The 24,640-nt window shown below is 35.9% G+C and overlaps 2 protein-coding genes across 9 annotated transcripts in view; one reads left to right on the forward strand and one right to left on the reverse strand.

Moving 5' to 3' along the window:
- MBD5 (methyl-CpG binding domain protein 5) overlaps positions 1-24,640 on the forward strand; it is a 444,593-nt gene that overhangs the window by 202,482 nt on the left and 217,471 nt on the right. For 5 of the 8 annotated variants that reach the window (XM_057317495.1, XM_048214234.2, XM_048214230.2 and 2 more), the window contains one exon: positions 8,568-8,715. The gene's annotated coding sequence lies outside the window, so the exon portion shown is untranslated. Of the gene's footprint in view, positions 1-2,005; positions 2,152-8,567; positions 8,716-24,640 lie in introns of all 8 variants that reach the window. The other 3 variants (XM_057317496.1, XM_057317489.1, XM_057317493.1) reach the window with 1 other exon arrangement.
- On the reverse strand, positions 725-3,660 carry PFDN5 (prefoldin subunit 5). Its single transcript, XM_048213898.2, has 2 exons — positions 3,565-3,660; positions 725-1,326 (listed from the first exon to the last, which is right to left on the reverse strand). The coding sequence occupies exons 1-2, from the start codon at positions 3,658-3,660 to the stop codon at positions 847-849; spliced, it is 576 nt and encodes a 191-aa protein (XP_048069855.1). The 3' UTR covers positions 725-846.

Raw genomic sequence — 24,640 nt, forward strand, 5'->3', positions numbered from 1 at the left:
ATCAGTTCATAAGAGTCCATTCTTTTTGAATCAATTATTAATCTTCAGTGACAAGAAACCTGAAATTATAATTTGGTACTCAGCAGTCTTTGATGTATGTTTTAGACATTAAAAATTTGTGTGTGGTTTTTTTTAAAGATTTTATTTATTTATTTGACAGAGAGAGAGACAGCCAGCAAAAGGGGGAGCACAAGCAGGGGGAGTGGGAGAGGAAGAAGCAGGCTCATAGCAGAGGAGCCTGATGTGGGCTCGATCCCATAACGCCAGGATCACGCCCTGAGCTGAAGGCAGTCTCTTAACGACTGAGCCACCCAGGCGCCCCAAAAATTTGTGTTTTAAAAAAAGCTTTTGCGTGTCTGTTTGATAGTTGTAAGAGATTTAAGCTTGCCTTTCAAAATTTTAAAAACTTCTTAATTCCAAAATGCATCTGGCTCCCAAAAATTTTGGGAATTGAGGGATTGTCTGTAATATCTGGAAATTAAGAGGGAAGGAAAATTTGGCCATCTGTAGAGAATATTCAATTTATCCTTTTTTCTAGGTAAGCATTCACTAGACCTTCTTTCTTTATATATGTCTAAATAAAGGACATTGTTATTGGCAATAATTTTAAATCTTTGTCTTACTTTCCTCATCTAATTGATCAGTATGCCCAATGGATTCTACCTTATTAATACCTCTTACTTCATTCTCTCTTTTCTGTTCTTACCTCTAGGTACTGAGTTCATTTTTTTTCTCCCAGCGGGTACACTTATTAGCATTAAACACAAGACCCTTCTCTTCCCTGACCCCAGGAAGCCACACCCACAAAGTCACAGGGTCCCTCTGCCCCATTTCTGAAACAAGCTCTCAGGCCTTGGCAGTAGTCTGAGTTGCCCCCAGGGCTGTGAGCTGCTGAATCTTCTGGCTCATTATCTTCATGACAACCTGTTTCATGGCATGCTTCTGCTGCAGAGCTGGCTGGATTTTCTCCATTTGCCTGTTGAGGAAGTCTATCTTCTTGAAAAAGTCCTTGGCATCTTCAGCTGTCTTTTCTACATAGTAGCCTGTTGCCACGTCGATGAGTACCTGTGCTACATCATGTAGTTTCCCAGGGACATACGTAGAACTCGTCAATGGGATGAATAGTTCTTTCCCTTTGTTCTTATTCAGCATGTTCAGACATTCCTTGGCTTCCACATACTTGGTCTGTACCACCCTGGACTGGGTGATGGATGTGGACAAGAACTTCACTTCCTGGTCCTGCTGGTTCTTGAGTATTTCTAGCTGCAGCACGTTCAGCTCAATGATGTTAACTGAGCCACGTTGAGAAGCAAGTTCATTTTTGTTCTAAATTATAATATAGCAGCTTCTTTATATCTATCAGCAGCTTACCTTACATGAATTACAGAATTTTAATCAAACTATATTTTAACTTTCTGTATACGTGTCTATTTTCCAGTCACTGGCCTGTAAATTCCTTCAAAGCAAAAACTGTCATTTATTTCTTGACTTTTCTACAGTAGCTGCCAAAGAGTTTATGCTGATCTGTTTGCTGAAGGAATAATGAATGAATGAGTAGAGTGAATAAACATTATCACTTAAACTATATTGTTAAAAATTATATCATAAAATTTATTGTAGGGGTACTAGGGTGGCTCAGTCGGTTAAGCATCTGACTCTTTTTAAAAAAAAAATGTTTTTATTTGAGAGAGAGAAAGAGAGCGGGGGGGGGGGGGAGTCAGTGAGAGCAGGAGAAACTCCCTGCCAGGCTCGATCCCAGGACCCCAAGATCATGACCTGAGCTGAAGGCAGATGGTTAACTGACTGAGCCACCCAGGCACCCCAAGCATCCAGCTCTTGATTTCGGGTAGGTGTAGAGCCTGCTTAAGATTCTCTCTCTTTCTTTCTCCCTCTGCCCCGCCCCTCCTCTTACAAATAAATAGATAAATAAATAAATATTTACTTTAAATGTAAACTAATATTTAATTTTTGGAAGATTTTATTTATTTGTTTGTTTGTTTGACAGAGAGAGAGCACAAGCAGGGGGACCAGCAGAGGGAGAGGGAGAAGCAGGCTCCCCGCTGAGCAGGAAGCCTGATGCGAGGCTCCATCTAGGACCCTGGGATCCTGACCTGAGCCAAAGGCAGATGCTTAACCAACTAAGCCACCCAGGTGCCCCTATAAACTAATATTAATATACATAATTAAGACATTCAAGTGGTTTCACTGCTAGTAAGTGACCTGCTATTTAATTTATCTTCAATATGTGGAGAGAAAATGATTTGACAATAGTAAATTTAAAATTATGACAATATTTTAAATAACACTTGACTTTGTGGTCAAGTGAGTATTTAAATGTATACCGAAAAGTAACTCTAAGTTACAGCATCAAAAGTAGGTACCATATACGCAACTAATGAATCATCGAACTTTACATCAAAAACCAGGGATGTACTGTATGGTGACTAATATAATATAATAAAAAAATTTAAAAAATAAAAAAATAACATAAATATATTATACATATCTATGACCATTAAACATATAAAATTAAAAAAAAAAGTAGGTGCCAAACTGCTTTTATGATCTCATCTTTTGGAGTTCTTCATCTTCTATGCTTTTGAAATCAGCTGGTTTTAATTCCTAAATAATAAATTCTGCTCAAGAAAATTGGGGATAGGACCATATTCCTTTTAATTATGCCTTTTTTTAAAAGTATTTGAGACTTTTAGTTTATTTTGATTAGATAAGTGCAATTTACAGATTTGATGGTTGTCCTAATGCATAGTTACAGGCTTCATAGGAATTTTATGCTTCTCATTAATTATATGCCAACAAAAGTTTTTTGTGCTTGCTATCTTTAACCAGCAATCTATGTGGCAATAAGTTTCAAAAGGTAGGACTGAGAGCTAAACAATTTAAACTTCTGTAATAATCACAGACACCACGATGTCAAGGAGGTCATCCACGTGAATAGCTGAGTGGCTTAGAAAGAAGCATGCTCCTAAGGTCCCTATGATAGTCATTCACTCATATGCTCTTAACGGGAAGAAGTATTTAACTATACAGTTATTAATTTTTTAAATTACAAGTTTAAACAGATGTCATTATTGCTGTTAACATTATGAACTCCTTGGAAAACTGTGATCTTCTAGATTGGGGTCAACAAGCTTTTTCTGTAAAAGGTCAGTAGTAAATATTTTAGGCTTCACAGACCAGCATGTCTCTGGCACTTCTCAACTGTGCTACTAAGGTGTGAAAGTAGCCATAAGCAATACATAAACAGATGAGTATGGCTGTGTTCCAGCTGTAGTTATGGGCACTGAAATTTAAATTTTATCTAATGTTCAGATGTCATAGAATATTTTTTTCTTTTGATGCTTTGAAACATTTAAAAATGTAAATACCATTCTTGGCTCACAGGTCATACAAAAACAGGTGTCAGACTAGATTTGTTTTACAGGCTGAAGTTTGCCAGCTCCTGCTCTAAATGGTTAAATCCACCAGTTAAGAAAATCTGCTTTAAGTAATGAACTCATAAACATCCCCACTACCAAGTCTATCACACCATTCCAAAGTTCTTACTAATTTGAGCATATGCCTAATGATGAAAGATGTTCCATTTGTCACCAGCAGCGTCTGTGTGACCCCAATAATGTTGCTTCTCAAGTCCCGCTCCATGAGTATCTCATAGAAGTAAATAAAAAAACTTCATCCCTGCCGGCCGTGAGACTAATCGTCTTTTGTAAAGATGATGTGATGTAATGGAAATAAAACTAGGTTTGGAAACTAGACAGTAGCCCTTGTTCTACCACTACTCAAAGTGGTCAAGTTTCTCAAACTTCTGAGGCTCCATTTTCTCACTTGCTCATCTCAAGGAAGTATTAAGAGGTCATATTGTAATATACGAAATCACTGATCTATGAAAATCACTGGTAAAGTACAAAGTGTAACATAAATATGCCGCTGTGCTGGTGGTTACACTTTTTATTTACTCTTCCCTATGATTTCTGGTAGAGCTCCTTGTGCTGATATATCCCTCTTAAAGATTAGGAATAGAATAAGGATTGCACATACATTTTCTTCAGGCATTTTGCCTCCATACTCTTATACCTTTAAGCCACTTTTATCTTTTTACTGTATGGATCTATCAGGTTCATTACTAATAATACTAAGAAATTTTCAAATTATATTCCACATATTCTTTCTTATCACTACTCTGTGAAAGCCCAGACTATTTTGTTCTTGCTGTATCCCCAGGACCCAAAACAATGTCTGGAATATATTTGGGGTCTCATATATAGTTTCTGAGTTGAATTAGTGATGAAAATAATCCCATATGTTTACTTGCTTTTTGTTATCAAAAGGAATATAGAAAGTTCATCATAAACAAAATGGGTTTTAAATGCATAAAATAAAACACATAGGGTTGCAAAGAAAAATCGACTTTATTCAACTTTACTGAAATGTAATTCTATTCACAGACAGTCCATAGATGCTGGCTCTTAAAATACAGAAGGATTTCTAACTAGTTATCAAGAAACACACAATCCATAACTATAAATTCCAAAATTACTTTGATAGAATGTAAAACAAATGCAAACTTTATCAGGTCTCTTCTTTAAGAAAACTTTGCACTTAAAATTATAATAAAAACAATGGATTTTTTAAAAAATCTGTTTTGTTAAATTTCTTTTGGTTACAACAAGAAAAATAGGTTTTTAGTAAGCTTACTTGAAAAGCACATTTGTCTGGGAAGACACCATCAGCGAATTGACAGGTGAGAAAGAACGTAACAGGGGTAGCTCTGGAGATTTCAGCTTTCTCCAGAATAGGGCCATTGATGGTGGCTCCCAGTGATGGGTCCACATTTCAAAATACCAGAAGAGAAACCTAACTGATCCAGTTTGAATCACAGATGCATGCCTGAATTAGCCAAGGTCAGAAGATGGCATCATGTAGCAGAGATATCAGCACTGAGGGCTACTATATGGTAGCAGGGTGAGCTGGAAAGCCACCTCAAGGCACATATAGTCTTATTAATCTGCTTCTAGGAAATAGTACATTTATTTTATACTTACTAATTTTTCCAGAAGAAACATTTCACTGCAAGATAATTTTGTCTATTGATAGTTAGTCTACCTAAAATTATGAATTTTAATCTATGCCAAACCACCTGCTACTATATTAATAAATGGCTTAATATCATATAATACAGCCAGTATAATGTAGTGGCACTATAGCATAGGTGTTAAGAGAGTGGCCCTTGAGCCAGAGTTGCATGGCTTCATATCCCATATCACTTAACTAACTGAAAGATTGGATAAGTTACTCAGTCTCTGCCTCTCATTTTTATTTTCGATGAAAAAGAAGTTTATTAGTGAGCTTCTGCTGTAGTACAAACCGTAAAATCTGACTGGCATACCACAGTAAGCTTTTAGTTTTTGCTCAGGAGTCTGTGGGTAAGTTGAAGTAGGTATGATCCACGCTGGCCTCAAGTGGACGTGGTTCCAAGTGGAGGATGGGTCTAAGTCTGAGCCAAATATCTCTCATCTTCCTTGGCACTAACTAAAGCATTTTTTTTCCTCAGGGTAAAAAGCAAGAGGGGAGCTTGGGTGGCTCAGTCAGTTAAGCGTCAGACTCATGATCTCAGCTTAGGTCTTGATGTCACGGTTTTGAGTTCAAGCCCAACATTAGGCTCTGCACAGGGCATGGAGCCTACTTAAAAACAAAACAAAACAAAACAAAACAAAAAAACAAGATAACAAGGGAAAAAGTGCAACTGCACAAGCATATTTCAAGGCTCTGTTTGCGTGATGTCTTCTGTTACTCCATTGGTCAAAGCAAGTCCAGACCCAAAGTCACAGAGCAGAGGTGTATACATATACTTTCCATGGAGGTGTGCTAGGGAAAGGGGACATGATCCAATCTACCACAGTGGGGAAAATTACTACTTAGATTTAATAGAATTGTTATAAGTTCAATATATGTAAAGAGCTTAGAATAGTGCCTGGCACGGAGTAAATGCTCGATAAATATTTGTTATTATTGGGCATACTCTTATGCAGAAACTCACACAGAAGTTTAGTGTTGTGTGTATGTGACATAAAATATATATTTGGCACATATGTCATTTCCTTGGCATTGAATATACATGCTAAATTCAATTTAAAACTAGTCTCTATTTTTGTCATTGTGATTAAATGAACAAGATTATGTGTCTTTCAGACTGGTCAGCCAACTTCTGGGATAGTCAGAGTGATTGCTACCTCAATTATTTAACTGTTAGTGGAATCATAGAACTGCTAAAGACCATTGAGTTCAATCCTCTTGTCTTACAGAAAATACATTGTGCCAAGAATGGTGAGATATCCAAATGAAAGAGAGAGAGCTAGATGGATAAGCATGGGTGAATGAATGATAGATAAGGAATTAAATAGAAAATGGGAATTCAAAGAAGGGCAAACCTAGATCTGTGGAATTTCTTACCACTGTATCACACAGCCCAGGTGTAGTTTCCAGTAGTTTTATCGAAACGCCATTTATCATATTGTTTTCTTTTAGTGAACCTTAAAAGAAGAAAGAATTTTAAGAAGCTTTTAAAATGCTTTCTTTCTATTCCTTCAGTTGAGAAGAAATATATTATAGGGTGACGCTTACTTATAATGTAAAAAACAAAAACAACTAATCCTTTTAGAAGCTTTCATTTATCAACTTAACTAATATTGATTGAATACTTATCTGTTAGGCACTGGGCATACAGCAGAAAAAAAAAATCCTTGGTCTGTGAGCATACCAGGTGGTCATTCCTTTGTCTGTGATGGACACAAACACACAGGAGAGACAGGCAATAAACAAATTAATATGTAGAATATTCCACCAACAATAGGTAGGTTATTCCATAATCTCTTAAGTGCAATTCCAAAATCAAAAAGTTCTGAAATTGAAGCTGTTTGTAATTCATATTGTGGTAAAATCTGACCTAATCTTATCTCATTTAGTAGTAAATGTGAAATGAGGCTATTTGTTGCCTTTTAAGAAAACCCCACTTTGAATATATGTTTTTCTGTAGATGTATTAACCTACTAGACCCCTACCTCAGATATGGAGGGAAGAGGAGAGTTACATAATTACGGTACATGTACCATATTACCTTTAAAAACTCAAAAAATGCTTAATTCCAAAACATATCTGGTCCCTATAAGGATTATGTTGGACTATATAAAATTTAGAAATTATACATACCATGAATGAAAATGAAGCAGGGTATAAAGAACAGGGGGTCATTGAGAAGGAGGGTTGAGTGTGGAGGTTGCTTGGCTAGATAGTAAGAGAAGGCCTCTCTGGGAAGTGACTTATGAGCAGATTCTCAAAACAGACAATGGAGCTCTCAGGGGGGAAAAAAGAGTGTTTCAGTTATTGGGAACAAACATGTGGCTATCTGGGGAAAAGTGTTCCAGTCAGAGGGGAAGACCAAGGTCAAAGACATAAACCAAAAGTGTGCTTAGCATATTTGAGGAAGAACAAGAAGTTCACTAAGACTGTAGAATACCAAACAAAGGGAGAGTGGTGAGATAGGCTGACAGGTGAACAGGGGCCCAATCATGTAACGTAGGGTAAGACTTTATCCTAACTGTTACGGGAAATCTTTGGAGAGTTTTGCGCAAGGCAGTCTAAAATCCAGTTTTCTTTTTAAAAATGTCACTCTGTTACTCCGAATAATAAAATTACCTTTCTTTTGCTATGCAGATGATAGATTATTATAGTAGTAAGGATTTGGAGAAATGAATGATCATGGCTCTGGGTGAAATTCAAAAATTTAAAGGTGAAATTTTATTTTATTAATAAAACAATATCTTAGTCATACTTTAATAAAATATTTATTTGAGCAAGTCCTGTGCTATGAATTAATCTAAATATTATTAAACTATTGTGGTTTTTGTTTGTTGTTTCTAGAATTTCTCTAAGCATTAAGGCTAAGAAGTTAGCTTGGTCATGATAATGCTTTTCCCAGTCTCCCTTCCTCTTCCAAAGATTCTTCTCTTGGGGCGCCTGGTGGCTCAGTTGGTTAAACGTCCAACTCTTGGTTTCGGCTCAGGTCATGATCTCATGGGTTGTGGGATTGAGCCCCGCACTGGGCTCCTCGCTTGGCAGGGAGTCTGCTTGAAAGATTCTCTCCCGCTGCCCCTCCCCCCACTCATTCTCTCTTTCTCTATCTCTCTCTCTTTCTCTCTAAAAATAAATAAATCTTTAAAAAAAAAAAAGATTCTTCTCTTGTACCTGCTGAGAACTGTTTTCTTATGCTGGCTCTGCCACTAATTGTAACTTTGGTAGAGTTGTTTAACCTCTCTGGATTTCAGTTTCCTATAGTACAAAGTGTGGGGATTGAATAGTCTGATTGACATAGCTCTTTCTTACTTGCATTCGTGAATTTAGCAAGTCTTGTGTGTAAGGCTAAAATTCTATATGATTCTTAATGAGAACTCGTAAAATTCTCAAAATGTCCTTAAATGTGAATCTAAAGAAATACAGAATAACTGACTATATGTTGAGAATTGGTAAGTTCACTCTTCTTTCCTTTTTAACAGGACCAAGGAAATAAATACCAGAAGCCAAGAGCACAGGAAATTTTTTTTCATCAATCCATAGAACCCTGATACTTCTCTAATTCCATCACACACAAAGGAATGACCACCTTGGCAGATGGCCACAGAGGATGTCAACAATTTTTTGGAGGCAAGCAATGAAATATTTATATTATAAGTTTTCTGTTGTTGAGTATGTAGAAACAGGTAATATTATCTTACATTTAGATGAAGAAAAATAGTGTTCTTTAATGTAGAAATTATATATATTAAGCATAGCTAATATAGCTATTTCTCTATAGCTAAGCTATTTCTCTCTTCCTTTTCTTTTTTCCTGAGCATTATTGCATGTCAAAAACTACATTAAGCTCTTTTTGCATATTGTATTTCATAGTATAAAGCTGCATTAAATCCCTAAATACAAAATAAAAATTTAAATAACAGAAATTAAGTACCCATGTTTGAAAACAGTGCTGTTTGTATCCATCTTGGACACATTATCATCTAATGACAAATATCAAATAGTTTGGGACGTTAGAATTGTTTCCTATTTATTTTGGAATTATCCACACCATTTATGAAATTTTTTTGTTTAATTCCAGCATTTTTTCTCACTTATTTTTAACAACTATTCTGAAGTGCTCCAAAATCTTGGGAAGTAATCCCTTTACATTCCTCACAGCTTTATATTTTGTAAGAATCCTGCATCAAAAGAACTCATGGAACTTTTAGTTCCTTTCTCAGCAGCTCTTATTGCTCTTGGAAGAACAGTCAGCCAAGGATTGTGGACCACAGTGCCGTATTCAAAATTGAAATTAATTACATTACCAGTTAAAGGGAAAGTTTGCTTGGAAAGAAATTGACTGTATTTTAAAGAAAAAATTATAAATATAAGGAATCTGCCTTCTCCACCTTCATGAAATATAAAGACTTAAGTAGATGAATATAAAATGAAATAAAAATAAATTCATAAAAATTTAAGTAGAATGCACTACAATTGAATTTTTCAAAGGATTTTATACAAACAAAGAAACTGTAGATATGCTCAGAATTTTTTATTTAGTATTAATTCAACTCATAGGCCTAAGGTCATCTAGCAAACAAGTCTGCTTTTTAAGTTGTACATAGAGGAACACTTTCTAAGTAAAGGAGGACATAAATGTTTAAAAAGCCCAGTGTAGGGCTTCTGAGTTTTCTTTCCGTTACTAAAGTCAAAATTAATTCTTGCTTTTCTGTTGGGGAAAATTTCATCTAATTACATTCAAATTATTCTGCAACTTTTTGGACAGCAAATCCTGTTCACCAAAGAAAGGAAAAAGCAGCTGTGTTGCCCTCGCCTCACAATTATAAGAATAGCATTATTATGCAGTCACTGGGCTTTATAGAACCAAGAGTGGTTATCCACCGGGTGCCTCCTGGCAGAGACACACCTAACCCTTTCTGAACTGCTGGTAATATATGCCTTTTGTTCCTAAGGATCTTTAAAGAAATAGTTTCCATTGCTTCCTTCAGCAAACCAATCTAGTAAAACAGCTCTCAGGAATAGGAAGTTCTTTCTAATAACCCTTTGCGCTGTTCTAGTAATCGTTTCTAAAACAGGTTTTCTTATACTTGAATCACAATTTAAATCTTTTCTTAGTTTGATATAATCAACGTAACTATTTTAAGAAAATTCTTAATGGGGCACCTGGGTGGCTCAGTCAGTCACTCGCATGTCCAACTCTTGATTTTTGCTCAGGTTATGATCTTGGGGTTGTGGAATTGAGAGCCATGATGGGCTCTGCGCTCAATGGGGAGTCTGCTGGAGATTCTCCCTCTGCCCCTCCTCCCACTTATGTCCTCTCTCTTTCTAAACTAAATAAATAAATCTTAAAAAAAAAAAGAAAATACTTAAAATTGACCATTTGTAAATTAGTAGAAATAGTTTATAAACACTCCTTCTCCAAAAGCAACCTATTTTGTCAAATTTTTTCTCTAATATTTCCTTTTTTAACTCATTCACATATCATATCCTATTTTGATTTTAAGTTATTCTTTAACCACAGCAACATATCTTATGTCAGATAGCTCTAACTTATTTCTTCCACATTATATTAAGAACCAGCCCTTTGTTCTCTTTGAATTGCATTCTATTTATGACCATGTCACTAATAAGCTGCAGATATTTATAATTCTCATCAAAAGTGCTATTTCATTTATTTCCCATATTTTAAGGCTTATTTGAATATTATAGTTGTAAAAACGTTTAGTACTTAGAAAGGCAGTTAGAACATACCAGGTATGACTTATAAGTCTGCTATATAAGAACACAAATTCAAAGAACATATTTAAGACTGACTAACCACAACTCAGCCACACCTACCAGCTGTGTGACCTTTGACAAATTACTGATTCTCTTTGACCCCCGATTTGTACATCTTTAAAATTTGGATGCTAATAATAATATAATTTCAAGGATTAAATGGGATAGATGATATAAGTAAATATCTTAGGTATTTAGCACTTGCCTAGATCATAATTCAATAAATAGATGATATAGTTATTCTATTTTTTGCAAAAGGATTAAAAACAGGTTCCCTCATGGAGAGCTCAACTCTTACAAAAGAAATAATGAATTTGTCTATTATATTCACACCAAATTTCTTTTACATCATTATGTTGTTGTACTGCTACTAAATTTTGTTCATTGAATTTTCCCAACAAGCACTTCATGTTTAAACATGTGAAAATGCAATTTATAAAAAAATCACTGTTTAGATTCAAAGGGGGTACGTGTTCCCTGATGTCAATAGCAGCATTATCAACAGTAGCCAAACTATGGAGAGAGCCTAAATGTCCATCGGCTGATGAATGGATAAAAAAGATGTGGTATAGATATACAATGGAATATTATTCAGCCATCAAAAAGAATGAAATCTTCCCATTTGCAACGATGTGATGGAACTAGAGTGTATTATGCTAAGTGGAGTAAGTCAGAGAAAAATATATACCATATGATCTCATTTATATGTGGAGTTTAAGAAACAAAACAGATGGGGTGCCTGGGTGGCTCAGTCAGTTAAGCATCTGCCTTTGGCTCGGGTCATGATCCCAGAGTCCTAGGATCAAGCCCTATATTGGGCTCCTTGCTCAGCGGGGAGTCTGCTTGTCCTTCTCCCTCTGCCCCTCCCCCCTGCTCCTGCTGTATCTCAAATAAATAAAGAAAATCTTTTTTAAAAAAAAGAGTCACTTATGGCTTGTTTCCCTCTCTCCTTTTTTTCCTTTACCCCTTTCCATATATTCATCTGTTTTCTTTCCTTTTTTTTTTTTAAAGAGTTTATTTATTTGAGAAAGAGAAAGCAGGAGCAGGGGGGAGGGGCAGAGGGAGAGGGAGAAGCTGACTCTCTATTGAGCAGGGAGCCTAACATGGGGCTTGATCCTAGGACTTTGGGATCATGACCTGAGCTGAAGGCAGATGCTTAATTGACTGACCCAACCAGGTGTCCCCAAGCCATAAGTGACCTTTTTTTTTTTTTTCAATCCTTGGCATTCTTTGGTTTATAAACTCATTACTTCAATTTCTGCCTCCCTCATCACATGGCTTTCTCCCTGGGTTTCTATGTCTCTTCCGCTCTTCTTCATAAGAACACAGTCATTTTAGATTAGAGCCCACCATAATTCAGTATGACCTCATCTTAACTTGATTACATCTACAAAGACCCTATTTGCAAACAAGTTCACATTCAAGTGTCAAGAATTAGGATTTAAACATATTTTTGGGAGGTGACACAATTCAAACAATAACCCTTCTAACATATGTTTTTGAACTGAGAATAAAGTTAGGGCAGAAAAAATTGATTCTAAAAACAAGAGAATTTTCTTTTCCTGGGAAAGAAGTTGTTTCACTTGTGACAAGATATAGTCTATGAGTAGATGTACATATGTTGCTTATAATGATTTGGCAATACCATTTCTTGACCATAGATAGTTTCTTGATAACACTTTTGCCCATATACTCTATAGCTATGTTTTTTAAAATTATAAAACAATATCTACCATTTTGTTTGTTTACTTGAGCTCAGAGTTCAAATAATATGGTTACAGTTTTATGATTAAGGCTTGTATCCATATTACATATATCAACAAATAAGATTCTCTAAAGACTTGAGAGGTTGTATCATATTTACATTTATAATTGTACTGATAGTTACACTTTGTAAATGAACTGAGTTAGTTTTTCCTTTGGTAACTTTGATTCAAACTAGAGCCACTTTTTATTTTCCTGAGTAAGAAATTCACTTTAAATTCAAATTTAAAAACATTCTTAATCTTTCAAAATGAACATAGCCACTATATACTTTTAACATTAATTCTACAGCTTATTCTAGTAAAGCTAATTCTAGTGAAGTCTTTCTAATATATAATTTGGTATGTGGTATATAGATTATCAGTACATTTTTATCTTCTTTATGATCGTCTTCCATATATTTAGATAACTGTCACAAATTTTTCATGTAATAAAACTTACATAGAATGTACACTCTTATTTTAGAAGTTCAGTGAGAGGATTTTATGTGCATTTTCTTGTCTTTGAGCTTATGACAAGGGAGGTAAAGCATTATAAACTCCTGTTTTGGGAGTGAAGAAAGATGGAGTAGGAAGGTCCTAAGCTCACCTTATCTTACAGCTACAACTAGGTAACATCCACATCAGTATAAATAACCTAGAAAATGACCAAAAGACTGGTAGAACAGACTCTCCACAGATAAATATAGAGAAGAGGCCGTATCAAACAGAGTAGGAGATGTGGTCAGGAGGCAAATTGACCCACAGGACTATCTGCAGGAGGGAAAGATGCTGAGGGCATGGATAGAGGAAAGAAACAGACCCTGACACCAGGAACCTCATGCACAGGAACCCACACAGGGAAGGCAAATCTCCATATCATTTGACTTTGAAAACCTGTGGAGCATAATTCCGTGAGTTCTTATAATTAGTGGGACTTAACACCTAGAACTTTAAAAATCAGCAAGCTCAGCTCTGGGAGAGTCAGGAGGGTGAGAGGAAACTGAGTCCCCACCCTTAAAGAGACAGCACAACAAACAACCCTGCTGAAATACAGCTTAGAAGCAGCATTAAAAAATGCCTGGGGAGGGAGATTTGTTTACTAATTTCAGAGTATGTGCTGGACGGGCAGGGATCTGTTGGAGACTTCTCCAATAACAAAAGAGCTAGTGGGCACCATTTCCCTCACCTACCCCCAACCTAGGTAAATGGACACCTGTAGGAACCAGTGCAGCATAAACACTGTCTTGCTAATAGCACATCCCACTCCCACTCGTTTCTGCAGATTTACCCTTTCTATCCTAGCTTGGGCAGGAGTTTTCCCAGGTAGCTGCAGATCTCCTCCCGTAGCAGACCCCCGTGAACCTTGCTAACAGCATGTCACCTTCCCCCCAACCCCCATGCTCTCCTACAGACTCACCCCCTCCAGTCCAGGGTCAGGAGTTTTCTGAAGCAGGAGCAGATCCCTTCCCTACAGCACACTAGTGCAAACCTTGTTGGCCCCACATGCCTTGCCCCTGCATTCTCCTGCAGACCTGCCCTCAGGAGGAGTCAATCCAAAGTGGTGCCACAAGTGTGGCATTGTACAACAGGGGCGAGCATGAATTCAAGGTGACTCTTGTCCCAGGGTGAGAGGGAAAGATAGCCACACACACCAGTCCCACTCTGACCCCAGTGGGCTAGAGGTAGACTTCTGGCCTGCCTGCGGGCCTCACTCATCATTAAAAGCTTCCCAGGGAATAACACAGGGAGAGCACACTGCAGTTCACTCTTACCACAGCTCTGGCAAATGCCTGTTCTGATTCAGCTCAAGCCCGAGGTGGCCCCACAGTAGCGCACTAACAACACAGGGACCAAACCATGCCCCTAACAGGCAAAGAGTGCCATTGCAGACAACTGAACTGAAGACAAATGCAGGTGAGCCACAACAGCAGGGCACATGCAACACACACAGGAGATACCCCTGAAATGCCAGGTTCCGGTGAACAGGGGACACTACATTGCAGGACACTACAAGATCTCTTATTTATAAGGCCACTACTTTCAAGAGCAGGAGATAGAGCTGACATTTCTTATCACATAGAAACACATACAGAGAGTTAGACAAAATGAGACAGAGGAATATGTCCTAAATGAAAGAATAGGACAAAATCACAGCAAGAGAGCTAAATGAAACCTAGGTAAGTAATATACCTAATAGAGAATTTAAAATAATGATCATAAGATACTCACCGGACTTGAGAAAAGAGCAGAAGGCCTCAGTGAGACCCTTAAAAAAGAATAGAAAGCATAAAAAAGAACCAGTAAGAGATGAAGAACTCCATAACTAAAATTAAAAATCACTAGACAGAATAAATAGTAGACTAGAGGAAGCAGAAGAATGGATCAGTGTGACCTGGAGGGCAGCAATCAAGCTGAACAGGAAAGAGGGAAAATTATTTTTAAAATGCAAATAGATTACGGGAACTCAATGACACCGTAATGCATAATAGCATTCACATTATAGGGATCCTAGAAGAAGGAGAGGGAGAAGAGTGGGCAAAAAATCTATTAGAAGAAATAATAGCTGAAAACTTCCCATATCTGGAGAAGGAAACAGAAATCCAGATCCAGGAGACACAGAGAGCCCCAACAAAATCAAGCCAAAGAGGACCACACCATGACACATAGTAATTAAAATGGCAAAAAGTACTGATAAAGAGAAAATTTAAAAGCAGCAAGAGAAGAGAAAACAGTTACATACAAGAGAAACTCATAAGGCTATCAGCTGATTTTTCAGCAAAACCTTTGCAAACCAGTGTTGTGATATAGTCAGTGTTCAACGGAAAAAACAAAACAAAACAAAAAAACAAAAACAACAAAAAACCTGCAACCAATAATACTCTACCCAGCAAGGCCATCCTTCAGAATAGAAGAGAGAGAGAGAGAGAGAGTGTTTCCCAGATAAACAAAAGCTAAAGGAATTCATCATGACTAAACTACCTTTACAAGAAATGTTAAAGAGACTTTATTTTTAAGGTTTTATTTGAGAGAGAGAGAGAGAGAGCACATGAGTGGGGGAAGGGGCAGAGGGAGAAGGAGAGAGAGAATCTCAAGCAGACTCCTGGCTGAGCACAGAGCTGGATGCAGGGCTCCATCTCACAACCCTGAGATCATGACCTGAGCTGAAATCAAGAGTGGGATACTTAACTGACTGCACCACCCAGATGCCCCAAGGGGACTCTTAGGGTGGAAAGGAGAGACCATAAGCAGGAGTAAGAAAAGTAGAAAACACAAAAGCAGTAGTATTAACTGTATCTATAAAAATCAAGAGATTCACAAAATAAAAGGATGTAAAGTATGACACCATATACGTAATGGGGGGAGAGGAGTCAAAATTTAGTGCTTTTAGAATGGGTTTAAATGTAAGCAACCATCAACTTAATATAGACTACTATATGCATAAGATGTCATGTAGAAACCTAATGATAACCACAAATCCAAAATGGGTGATAAATATGCAAAAAAAGGAATTCAAGTATATCACTAAAGAAATCCAGCAACCCATGAGAGAAGACAGTAAGAGAAGAAAGGAGCAGAGAACTACAAAAACAACCATAATATAAGAAATAAAATAATGACAAGTACATACCTATCAATATAATTACTTTGAATGTCAATGGACTAAGCGTTCCAATCAAAAGACCTAGGGTGACAGAATGGATAAAAAAGCAAAACCCATCTATATGCTGCCTACCTACAAGAGACTCATTTCAGACCTAGACACAAGCAGATTGAAAATGAAGGAATGGAAAAGCATTTATCATGCAAATGGAAGTGAAAAGAAAGCCAGGGTAACAATACTTATATCAGGCAAAATAGAATTTTTAAAAAAGACTATAACAAGAGACAAAGAAGGACACTACATAATCATAAAGGGGACAATCCAACAAGAAGATAGAACAATTGTAAATATATATGCACCCAACATGGGAGCACCCAAATACATAAAGCAGCTAATAACAAACATAAAAGTAATCAATAGTAAAACAATAATAGTAGGGGATTTTAACACTCTAACACCCTACTTATGTCAATGGATAGATCATCCAACACAAAATCAACAAGGAGACAGTGGCTTTTAATGACACACTTAGTGACCAGATGGATCTAACAAATATATTCGGAACATTCCATTCTAAAACAGTGGAATACACATTCTTTTCAAGTGCACATGGAACATTCTCTAGAATAGATCCCATGGTAGGCCACAAAATAAATCTCAACAGATTCAGAAAGATTGGAGTCATATAGCATGCATCTTTTTTATTCTCAACACTGTGAAACTAGAAATCAACCACAAGAAAAAAAAATCTAGTAAAACCAAAAACACACGGAGCTTAAATAATATGCTACTAAACAATGAATGGGTCAACCAGGAAATCAAAAAGGAAATCAAAAGGAGACAAAGGAAAATGAAAACACAATGGTCTAAAATCTTCAAAATGCAGCAAAATCTGTTCTTGGAGGGAAGTTTATAGCGATACAGGCCTACCTCAAGAAGTAAGAAAAATCTCAAATAACCTAACTCTACACCTAAAGGAATTAGAAAAAGAACAAACAATACCCAACACCACTAGAAGAAAGGAAATAATAGAGATTGGGGCAGAAATATACAAAATAGAAACTAAAAAAACAATAGAACAGGTCAATGAAACCCATAGCGGGTTCTTTAGAAAGAGCAACAAACTTGATACACCTTTAGTCAGTCTCATCAAAAACTGAATGGTTGCTTACATTTAAACCCATTCTAAAAGAACTAAATTTTAACTCCCCTCCCCCACTCCCATGTTTTAGGATATGGTGTCATACTTCACATCCATTTATTTTGTGAATCCCTTGATTTTTTGGTTTATATTTTCATCTCCTTTTCCAAATGAATTTTGAAACTTTGTGAAAAGAAAACATAAAGTGCAAGGTTAAATGAGTAGTTGACTATTTAAAGAGTGAGGTTTGATTTTCTAAACTATGGATCAAATTACTAGAGCAGTGGTTTCTCCACCCTGACTATGCTGGAAAGCTTTTTAAAAATGTAAATGTTTTGGCCCTATCTCTACGGGTTAATTGCAGTTCTGCTAATTACTACTTGACTACTTATGTGACTGAGCATTTTTTATTCCATAAAATTGGATTCTCTAGAAGTGGAGATGATACAAAAGTACTGGACTTTTGGATAAGAATGTGCCTCACAGAAATTGGAAACAATATCTACTTAGAGGTGTGCTGATCTAATTAGGAAAACTTTGAACTGAAAAATAAGGACTTTAGGGGCGCCTGGGTAGCGCAGTCGTTAAGCGTCTGCCTTCGGCTCAGGGCGTGATCCCGGCATTATGGGATCGAGTCCCACATCGGGCTCCTCCGCTAGGAGCCTGCTTCTTCCTCTCCCACTCCCCCTGCTGTGTTCCCTCTCTCACTGGCTCTGTCTCTGTCACATAAATAAATAAACTCTTTAAAAAAAAAAAAAAAGAAAGAAAAATAAGGACTTTATAGTTTGATAGACATCAGTAACAGTAAAGTAAATACCCCATATTACTGGCAAAATACCTAGGGAAAATATGTGGGTATTGTACTTTTGCCCTCAAATGTCTGTATTCCAAGGCCCAGGATATGTCTGAAACGGGAATGGACTGATTTCTTAGATGGAGGATTTAACATCAATAGTGTGTTCGCAGTGAGAGTGAATGAGCATATTTGCTAGCAGTATGATATGGGTAGTTATGGTGGTGAGTAGGGATAGGGTAGGGGTGCCTTATGGAATTCTTATAGATTAGAAAACCTCTAAGGCCTTTTCCAACTCTAATATGGTATGTTTGTAAATAATCGACAGTCCTTTCTTTACATGGATTTATTTATCTATACATTTTGAAAACTTTTATGTGCCAGACACCATACCAAAAGATAAAATCTGTGGACATGAAGAAAAATAGAACATACTAGGTTTAATAGTCGCTACGATAAGGTATCATGGAAATAATTCAATAATTGTATTTCATATATACATGTATTGGTTACTTCTATTACCATTTAGGTGTTAACCAAAATGCATGAGCTTGGAATTCCAATATACTTAAATGTTCAGAACGAAATTGCATTGTGATGATTAGAAGAAGTGTCATCTCAATCCAGGATGTTTGAGAAGAAACTTCTTGAAAAGTCTATACAATATGCAATACACTGTATCTCACTCAAACTACGAAAGGCTAACACCCAGATTCTAACATTCATTACTGTCATTGTTCCTTGCCTGCATGCTCCTTCACTGAGTATGCAACCGATCAAGTTGCTTTCGATGCCTCTATTGCTTGTTAATAGCTAGAATCTTGGGGAGAGAGGCCAGTTTCCTGGAATAAAAACTGCTGAGGATAGAGAAACAGCATCCATGAGAGAAAGGTCTGAGTGTAATGGGCTTTGGAGGATAGGACTCAATTGATTCTGGAGCCCCAACGGGAGTGAAGGGAAAGGAGTGTCTAGAGAAAACTCTGTAGTTCTGACTTGAAGCAATTTGAAAACAGCAATAATTATTTCCTTTTTTCTGCCATATATTTCAAAAAGAAAAAAAGTCTACAAGTAAAATTGAGTTTACATTTGTATTTAGATAATTTCCCTTATTCCAGATTTTTACGCTTTTTGTTTTATTGGATTTCGGTTAAGTCACTCCCTTTTTTGAAATGTTTTAGCTCCATGATAGAATTCAGTATGTAATACTGTCAGTGAGTGAAGAGAGGGACCGCATATATTTGTTTAAACAATCAGCATATTACTGGTGAGTTTCTTCAGAAGGAATATGTTTTGTTAAATTTTGCTTTTGAATAATTAAAGCAATACATACTCATGGTTTTAAAAATAAGAAACAAATAATATGGAAAAGTATAAAATGAAAAGTAAAATTTGAAACCATCCTGTTTCTACTTTCCATAAGTAACCTGTATTAGCTTATTTTATGTATCATTTCAGAAATCTTCTATCAATGTACAAGTTTATTTGTGTACATACATGTAACACGCACATGTACATTCGCATGAAAATGCTGTATATGCTTTTTTTTAATATAAATGTAGCATATCCATTGTTGCTTACTAATGGCCTTTCCTTTGTCTCTTTATTATTGATTTCTAAGAGCTCTTGTTATACTAATAAAATGTATCTTTCTTAGGTATTTCAAGCATTTTTCTGCTGTTGAATTTGCATTTCAACTTGATTTATGGTAGTTTCTTTTTTTCCCATGCTGAAATTTTAATTTTTAGTTTAGTCAAATAATCAGTCTTTCCTGTTATGGTTTCTGTAGTTTATGTCCAAGACTATAAAATATATAACACCATTTCTTCTATCCTACCCTTATGGATTAATTTTTGTTAAGAGATTTTATTATAGCAATTTTAGGTTTAGAGCAAAATTAAGAGAAACATATACAGATTTCCCATAGACCCTCTGCCCCCAAACATTCATAGTCTCCCCCATTTTCAATTCCCCCACCATAGTGGTGCATTTGTTACAATTGATAAATCTACATAGACACATCATTATCACCTAAAGTCTGCAGTTTACCTTAGGGTTGGTTCACTATTGGTGTTTTACATTTTGTGTGTTTGGACAAATTTATAAAGGCATGTACCCACCATCACCGTATCATGCACAGTAGTTTCACTGCCTTAAAAATCCTCTATACTCTGCCTATTCATTCATCCCTCCAAATTTTTAAAAATAAAATATTTTATATTTAAATCTTTAAATCATCTGGAATCTTGTTAGTGTACCAGCAGCTACTGATTAATCTGTTTATTTTTACTTTTATTATTTTTTTGGCATTGATTAATTTTTTAAGTCACCTTTATCATATATAAAAATCTTATGTATATTGGAGTATATTTCCGGATTCTCCAGTATACATTTTCTTTTTTTTTTTTTAAGATTTTATTTATTTATTTGACAGAGAGAGAGAGACAGCCAGCGAGAGAGGGAGACAGCCAGAGAGAGAGGGAATACAAGCAGGGGGAGTGGGAGAGGAAGAAGCAGGCTCATAGCAGAGGATAGTATATTTTCATATACTATGTAACTAGCTACCTTTCTAGACTCTTTTCTGGAGGAATTTTCATTGACTTTCTTGGGTTTCTCAAGTATACGTGCATGTCATCATGGAAATAAGGACAGAATTATCTCCCCCCCCACCAAGTTTACTGAGTAATAATTGACACGTAAGTTTAAGGTGTACAGTGTGATGATTTGATATAAGTACATATTGCAAATGATTACCACAATAAGGTTAGTTAACGTATCCATCACTTCCTCATATAGTTACCCTGGGGAAGGGGTGTGTGTGTATGTGTGTGTGTGTGTGTGTGGTGAGAACATTTAAGATCTGCTCTCTTAGCAAATTTCAGGTATACAATATAGTATTGTTAACTATAGTCACCATGCTGTGCATTAGATCTCCAGGACTTACTCATAACTGGAAGTTTGTACCCTTTGACCAACTTCACCCATTTCTCCCACCTTATCTCCCATCCCACCTCAGCAACCACCAATCTACTTTCTGTTTCTATGAGTTCAGTTTTATTTTAGATTCCATGTGTGAATGAGATCATATAGTATTTGTTTTTCTCTGTTGGATTTATTTCACTTAGCATAATGCCCTCAAGGTTTATCAATGTAGTCACAAATGGCAGGGTTTCCTTCTTTTTATGGATGAATAATATTTCATGTTATAAGCACACACACATACACACACATCACGTTTTCTTTATCCATTCATCCATCCATTGATAGACAGGTTGTTTCTATGTCTTGGCTATTGTAAACAATGCTGCAATGAACACGGAGGTACAGATATCTCTTTGCTATAGTGATTTTATTTTCTTCAGATGTAAACCCAGAAGTGAGGTTGCTAGATCATATAGTAGTTCTGTTTTTAATATTTTGAAGAACCCCCCCCCATAGTGTTTTCCATAGTGCCTGTACCAATTTATATTCCTACCAACAGTGCCCAAGGGCTCTTTTTCTTCCCCCATCCATACCAACACTTGCAATCTCTTGTATTGTTGATAATAGCCATTCTAACAGGTGTGAGGTGATATCTCATTGTGGTTTTGATTTCCATTTTCCTGATGATTAGTGATGTTGGGCCATTTTTATGTACCTTTGGCCATTTGTGTGTCTTATTTGGAAAAATGTCTATTTTCTCTGCCATTTTAAAAATCAGATTATTTGGTTTTTAGCTGCTGAGTTGTAGGAGTTCCTTGTATGTTTTGGATATTAACCCCTTATCAAATATAAGATTTGCAAATATTTCTCCCATTCCATAGTTGCCTTTTCTTTTCTTTTCTTTTTTTTTCAGTACAGAAATATGTTTAAGGTAATCTCACTGATTTATTTTTGCTTTTGTTGCTTGTGCTTTTGATGTCATATCAAAAAATCTTTGCCAAGACCAATGTTAAAAAGCTTCTTCCCTATCAGTTCTAGAAGTTTTATGGTTTCAGGTCTTACATTTAAGCATTAAACTCAAATCAAGTAAATTTTTTTGAATGGTATAAGGGCCCAGTTTTATTCTTTTGCATGTGGATATCCAGTCTTTCCAACACCATTTATTGAAAAGACTATCTTTTCCTCACTGAATTTTCTTGGCTCCTTGTCAGTGTGGGCTCTTATTGACCATATGTATGGGTTTATTTCTGGGTTCTTCATTTGATTCCATTGGTCTTTGTGTCTGTTTTTATTCCAATACCATACTATTTTGGTTACTTTGGCTTTGGGGTGTAGTTTGGAATCAGAAAGCATGATGCCTCTAGCTTTGTTCTTTCTCAAGATTGCTTTGGCTATTCAGGGTCTTCTGTGGTTTCATACGTATTTTAAGATTATTTGTTCTATCTGTAAAAAAAAAAGCCACTGGAATTTTGATAGGGATTTCACTGAATCTATACATGGCTTTTGGTAGTATGGACATTTTGACAACGTGAATTCTTCTAATCCATGACATGAGGTATCTTTTCACTTATATGTGTCTTCTTCAGTTTCTTTCATCAATGTCTTATAATGCTCATAGTACAGATCTTTTACCTCCTTGGCTAAATTTATTCGTAAGTATTTTATTATTTTTGATGCTACTGTGAATGAGATTGTTTTTGTAAATTTCTTTTTCAGGTTGTTCATTGTTATTCTATTGAATTGTAACTAATTTTTATATATTGATTTTCTTCCTGAAACTTCACTGAACTCATTTATTAGTTCTTAAAGTATTTCGATGTAGACTTTAGGCTTTTGTATATATAAGATCATATCGTCTGCAAACAGAGGTAATTTTACTTCTTCCTTTCTGATTTGGATACCTTTTATTTCTTTCTTTTGCCTGATTGCTTTGGCTAAGATTTCCAGTATTCTGTTTAATAGGAATGGTGAGATTGGACTTTCTTGTCTTGCTCCCAGCCTTATAAGAGAAGGTTTCATTCGATGTGAGCTTGTCATATATGGATTTTATTATGTTGAGATTTTTGTTGAGGGTTTTTATCATGAAATGATGTTGGAATTTGTCAAATGCTTCTTTTGCATCTATTGAGATCATATGATTTTAATCTACATTCTGTTAATGTGATGTGTCACATTTATTGATTTGCATATGTTGAAGTGTTCTTGCATCCTGGGGATGAGTCCCCCTTGATCATAATGTATGACCCTTTTAATGTGCTGTTGAATTCATTTGTTAATATTTTGTTGAGACTTTTTGTAAATATATTCATTAGGTATATTGACCTATAGTTTTCTTTTCTTATAGCATTCTTATCTGCCTTTGTAGTAGGGTAATGCTGGCCTTGTAAAAATGAATTTAGAAGTCTTTCCTCCTCTTAAATTTTTTCAAAATGTTTGAGAAGGATTGGTATTAATTTTTCTTTAAATGTTTGGTAGAATTCACCAGTGAAACCATCTAATCCTCGCCTTTTGTTTGTTATAAGGTTGTTGATTATTAATTCATTCTTCTTACTCATTGGCCTGTTTGGGTTTTCTGTTTTTTCATGATTTAGTCTTGGTAGGTCATACGTTTCTAGGAATGTATTTTTCTAGATTGTCCAATTTATTGGCATATTATTATTCATTGTCATCTCTTATTTTCCTTTATATGGCTGTGGTTTCTATTGTAATGTCTTCTCTTTTTTTATGATTTTATTTATTTGAGAGAGAGAGAGAGAGAGTACGAGATGGGGGAGGGTCAGGGGGAGAAACAGACTCCCCACTGAGCAGGGAGCCAGATGCGGGGGTTCAATTGGGATCATGACCCGAGCCAAAGGAAGACACTTAACTAACTGAGCCACCCAGGCGCCCCTGGTCTTTCATTTACAATTGTATTTATGAGTCCTTCCTTTTGCTTAGTCTAGCTAAAAGTTTGTCAATTTTGTCTATCTTTTCAAAGAACCAATTCTTAGTTTTGTTAATCCTTTCTATTGTTATTCTCTATTTCATTTATTTCTGTTCCAATCTTTATTATTTCCTTCCTTATGCTAACTTTGGACTAAGCTTGTTCTTTTTCTAATTCCTTGAGATGTAATATTAGGTTGTTTATTTGAGATCTATTTGCTTTATGTACGCATTTATAACTATAAACCTTCCTGTCAGAACTGCTTTTGCTGTATCCTATATGTTTTAGTATGTTGTGTTTCCATTTTCATTTGTTTCAAGATGTTTTTTAAATTTCTCTTGACTTTTTCTTTGATCCATTGGTTGTTTGGGAGTGTACACTTTAATTTCCACATATTTGTGTATTTTTCAGCTTTTCTCCTGTTAATAATTTCTAATTTCATACCATTGTGATAGAAAACATATTTGATATAATTTCTGTCTTATGAATTTGTTGAGATTTGTTTTATCATACTTGATCTGTCCTTGAAAATGTTCCATATGTGCTTGGAGAGAATGTATATTCTGCCTATTGGGTGGGATGTTCTTTCACATCTGTTAGGTCCATTTGGTCTATAGCATTGTTCAAATCCACTATTTTCTTGTTAAGTCTC

The sequence above is a fragment of the Ursus arctos genome, unplaced genomic scaffold (assembly GCF_023065955.2).
Source record: "Ursus arctos isolate Adak ecotype North America unplaced genomic scaffold, UrsArc2.0 scaffold_1, whole genome shotgun sequence".
Lineage (NCBI taxonomy): Eukaryota > Metazoa > Chordata > Mammalia > Carnivora > Ursidae > Ursus > Ursus arctos.

Bases quoted from the DNA above. Each gene is read 5' to 3' on its own strand.
- PFDN5 (XM_048213898.2), bottom strand. From the start codon at position 3,660: ATGGAGCGGGACTTGAGAAGCAACATTATTGGGGTCACACAGACGCTG. The intron at 1,327-3,564 runs GTAAGAACTTTG...ATTATAATTTAG, and splicing joins TTAGGCATATGCTCAAATTA to AACAAAAATGAACTTGCTTC.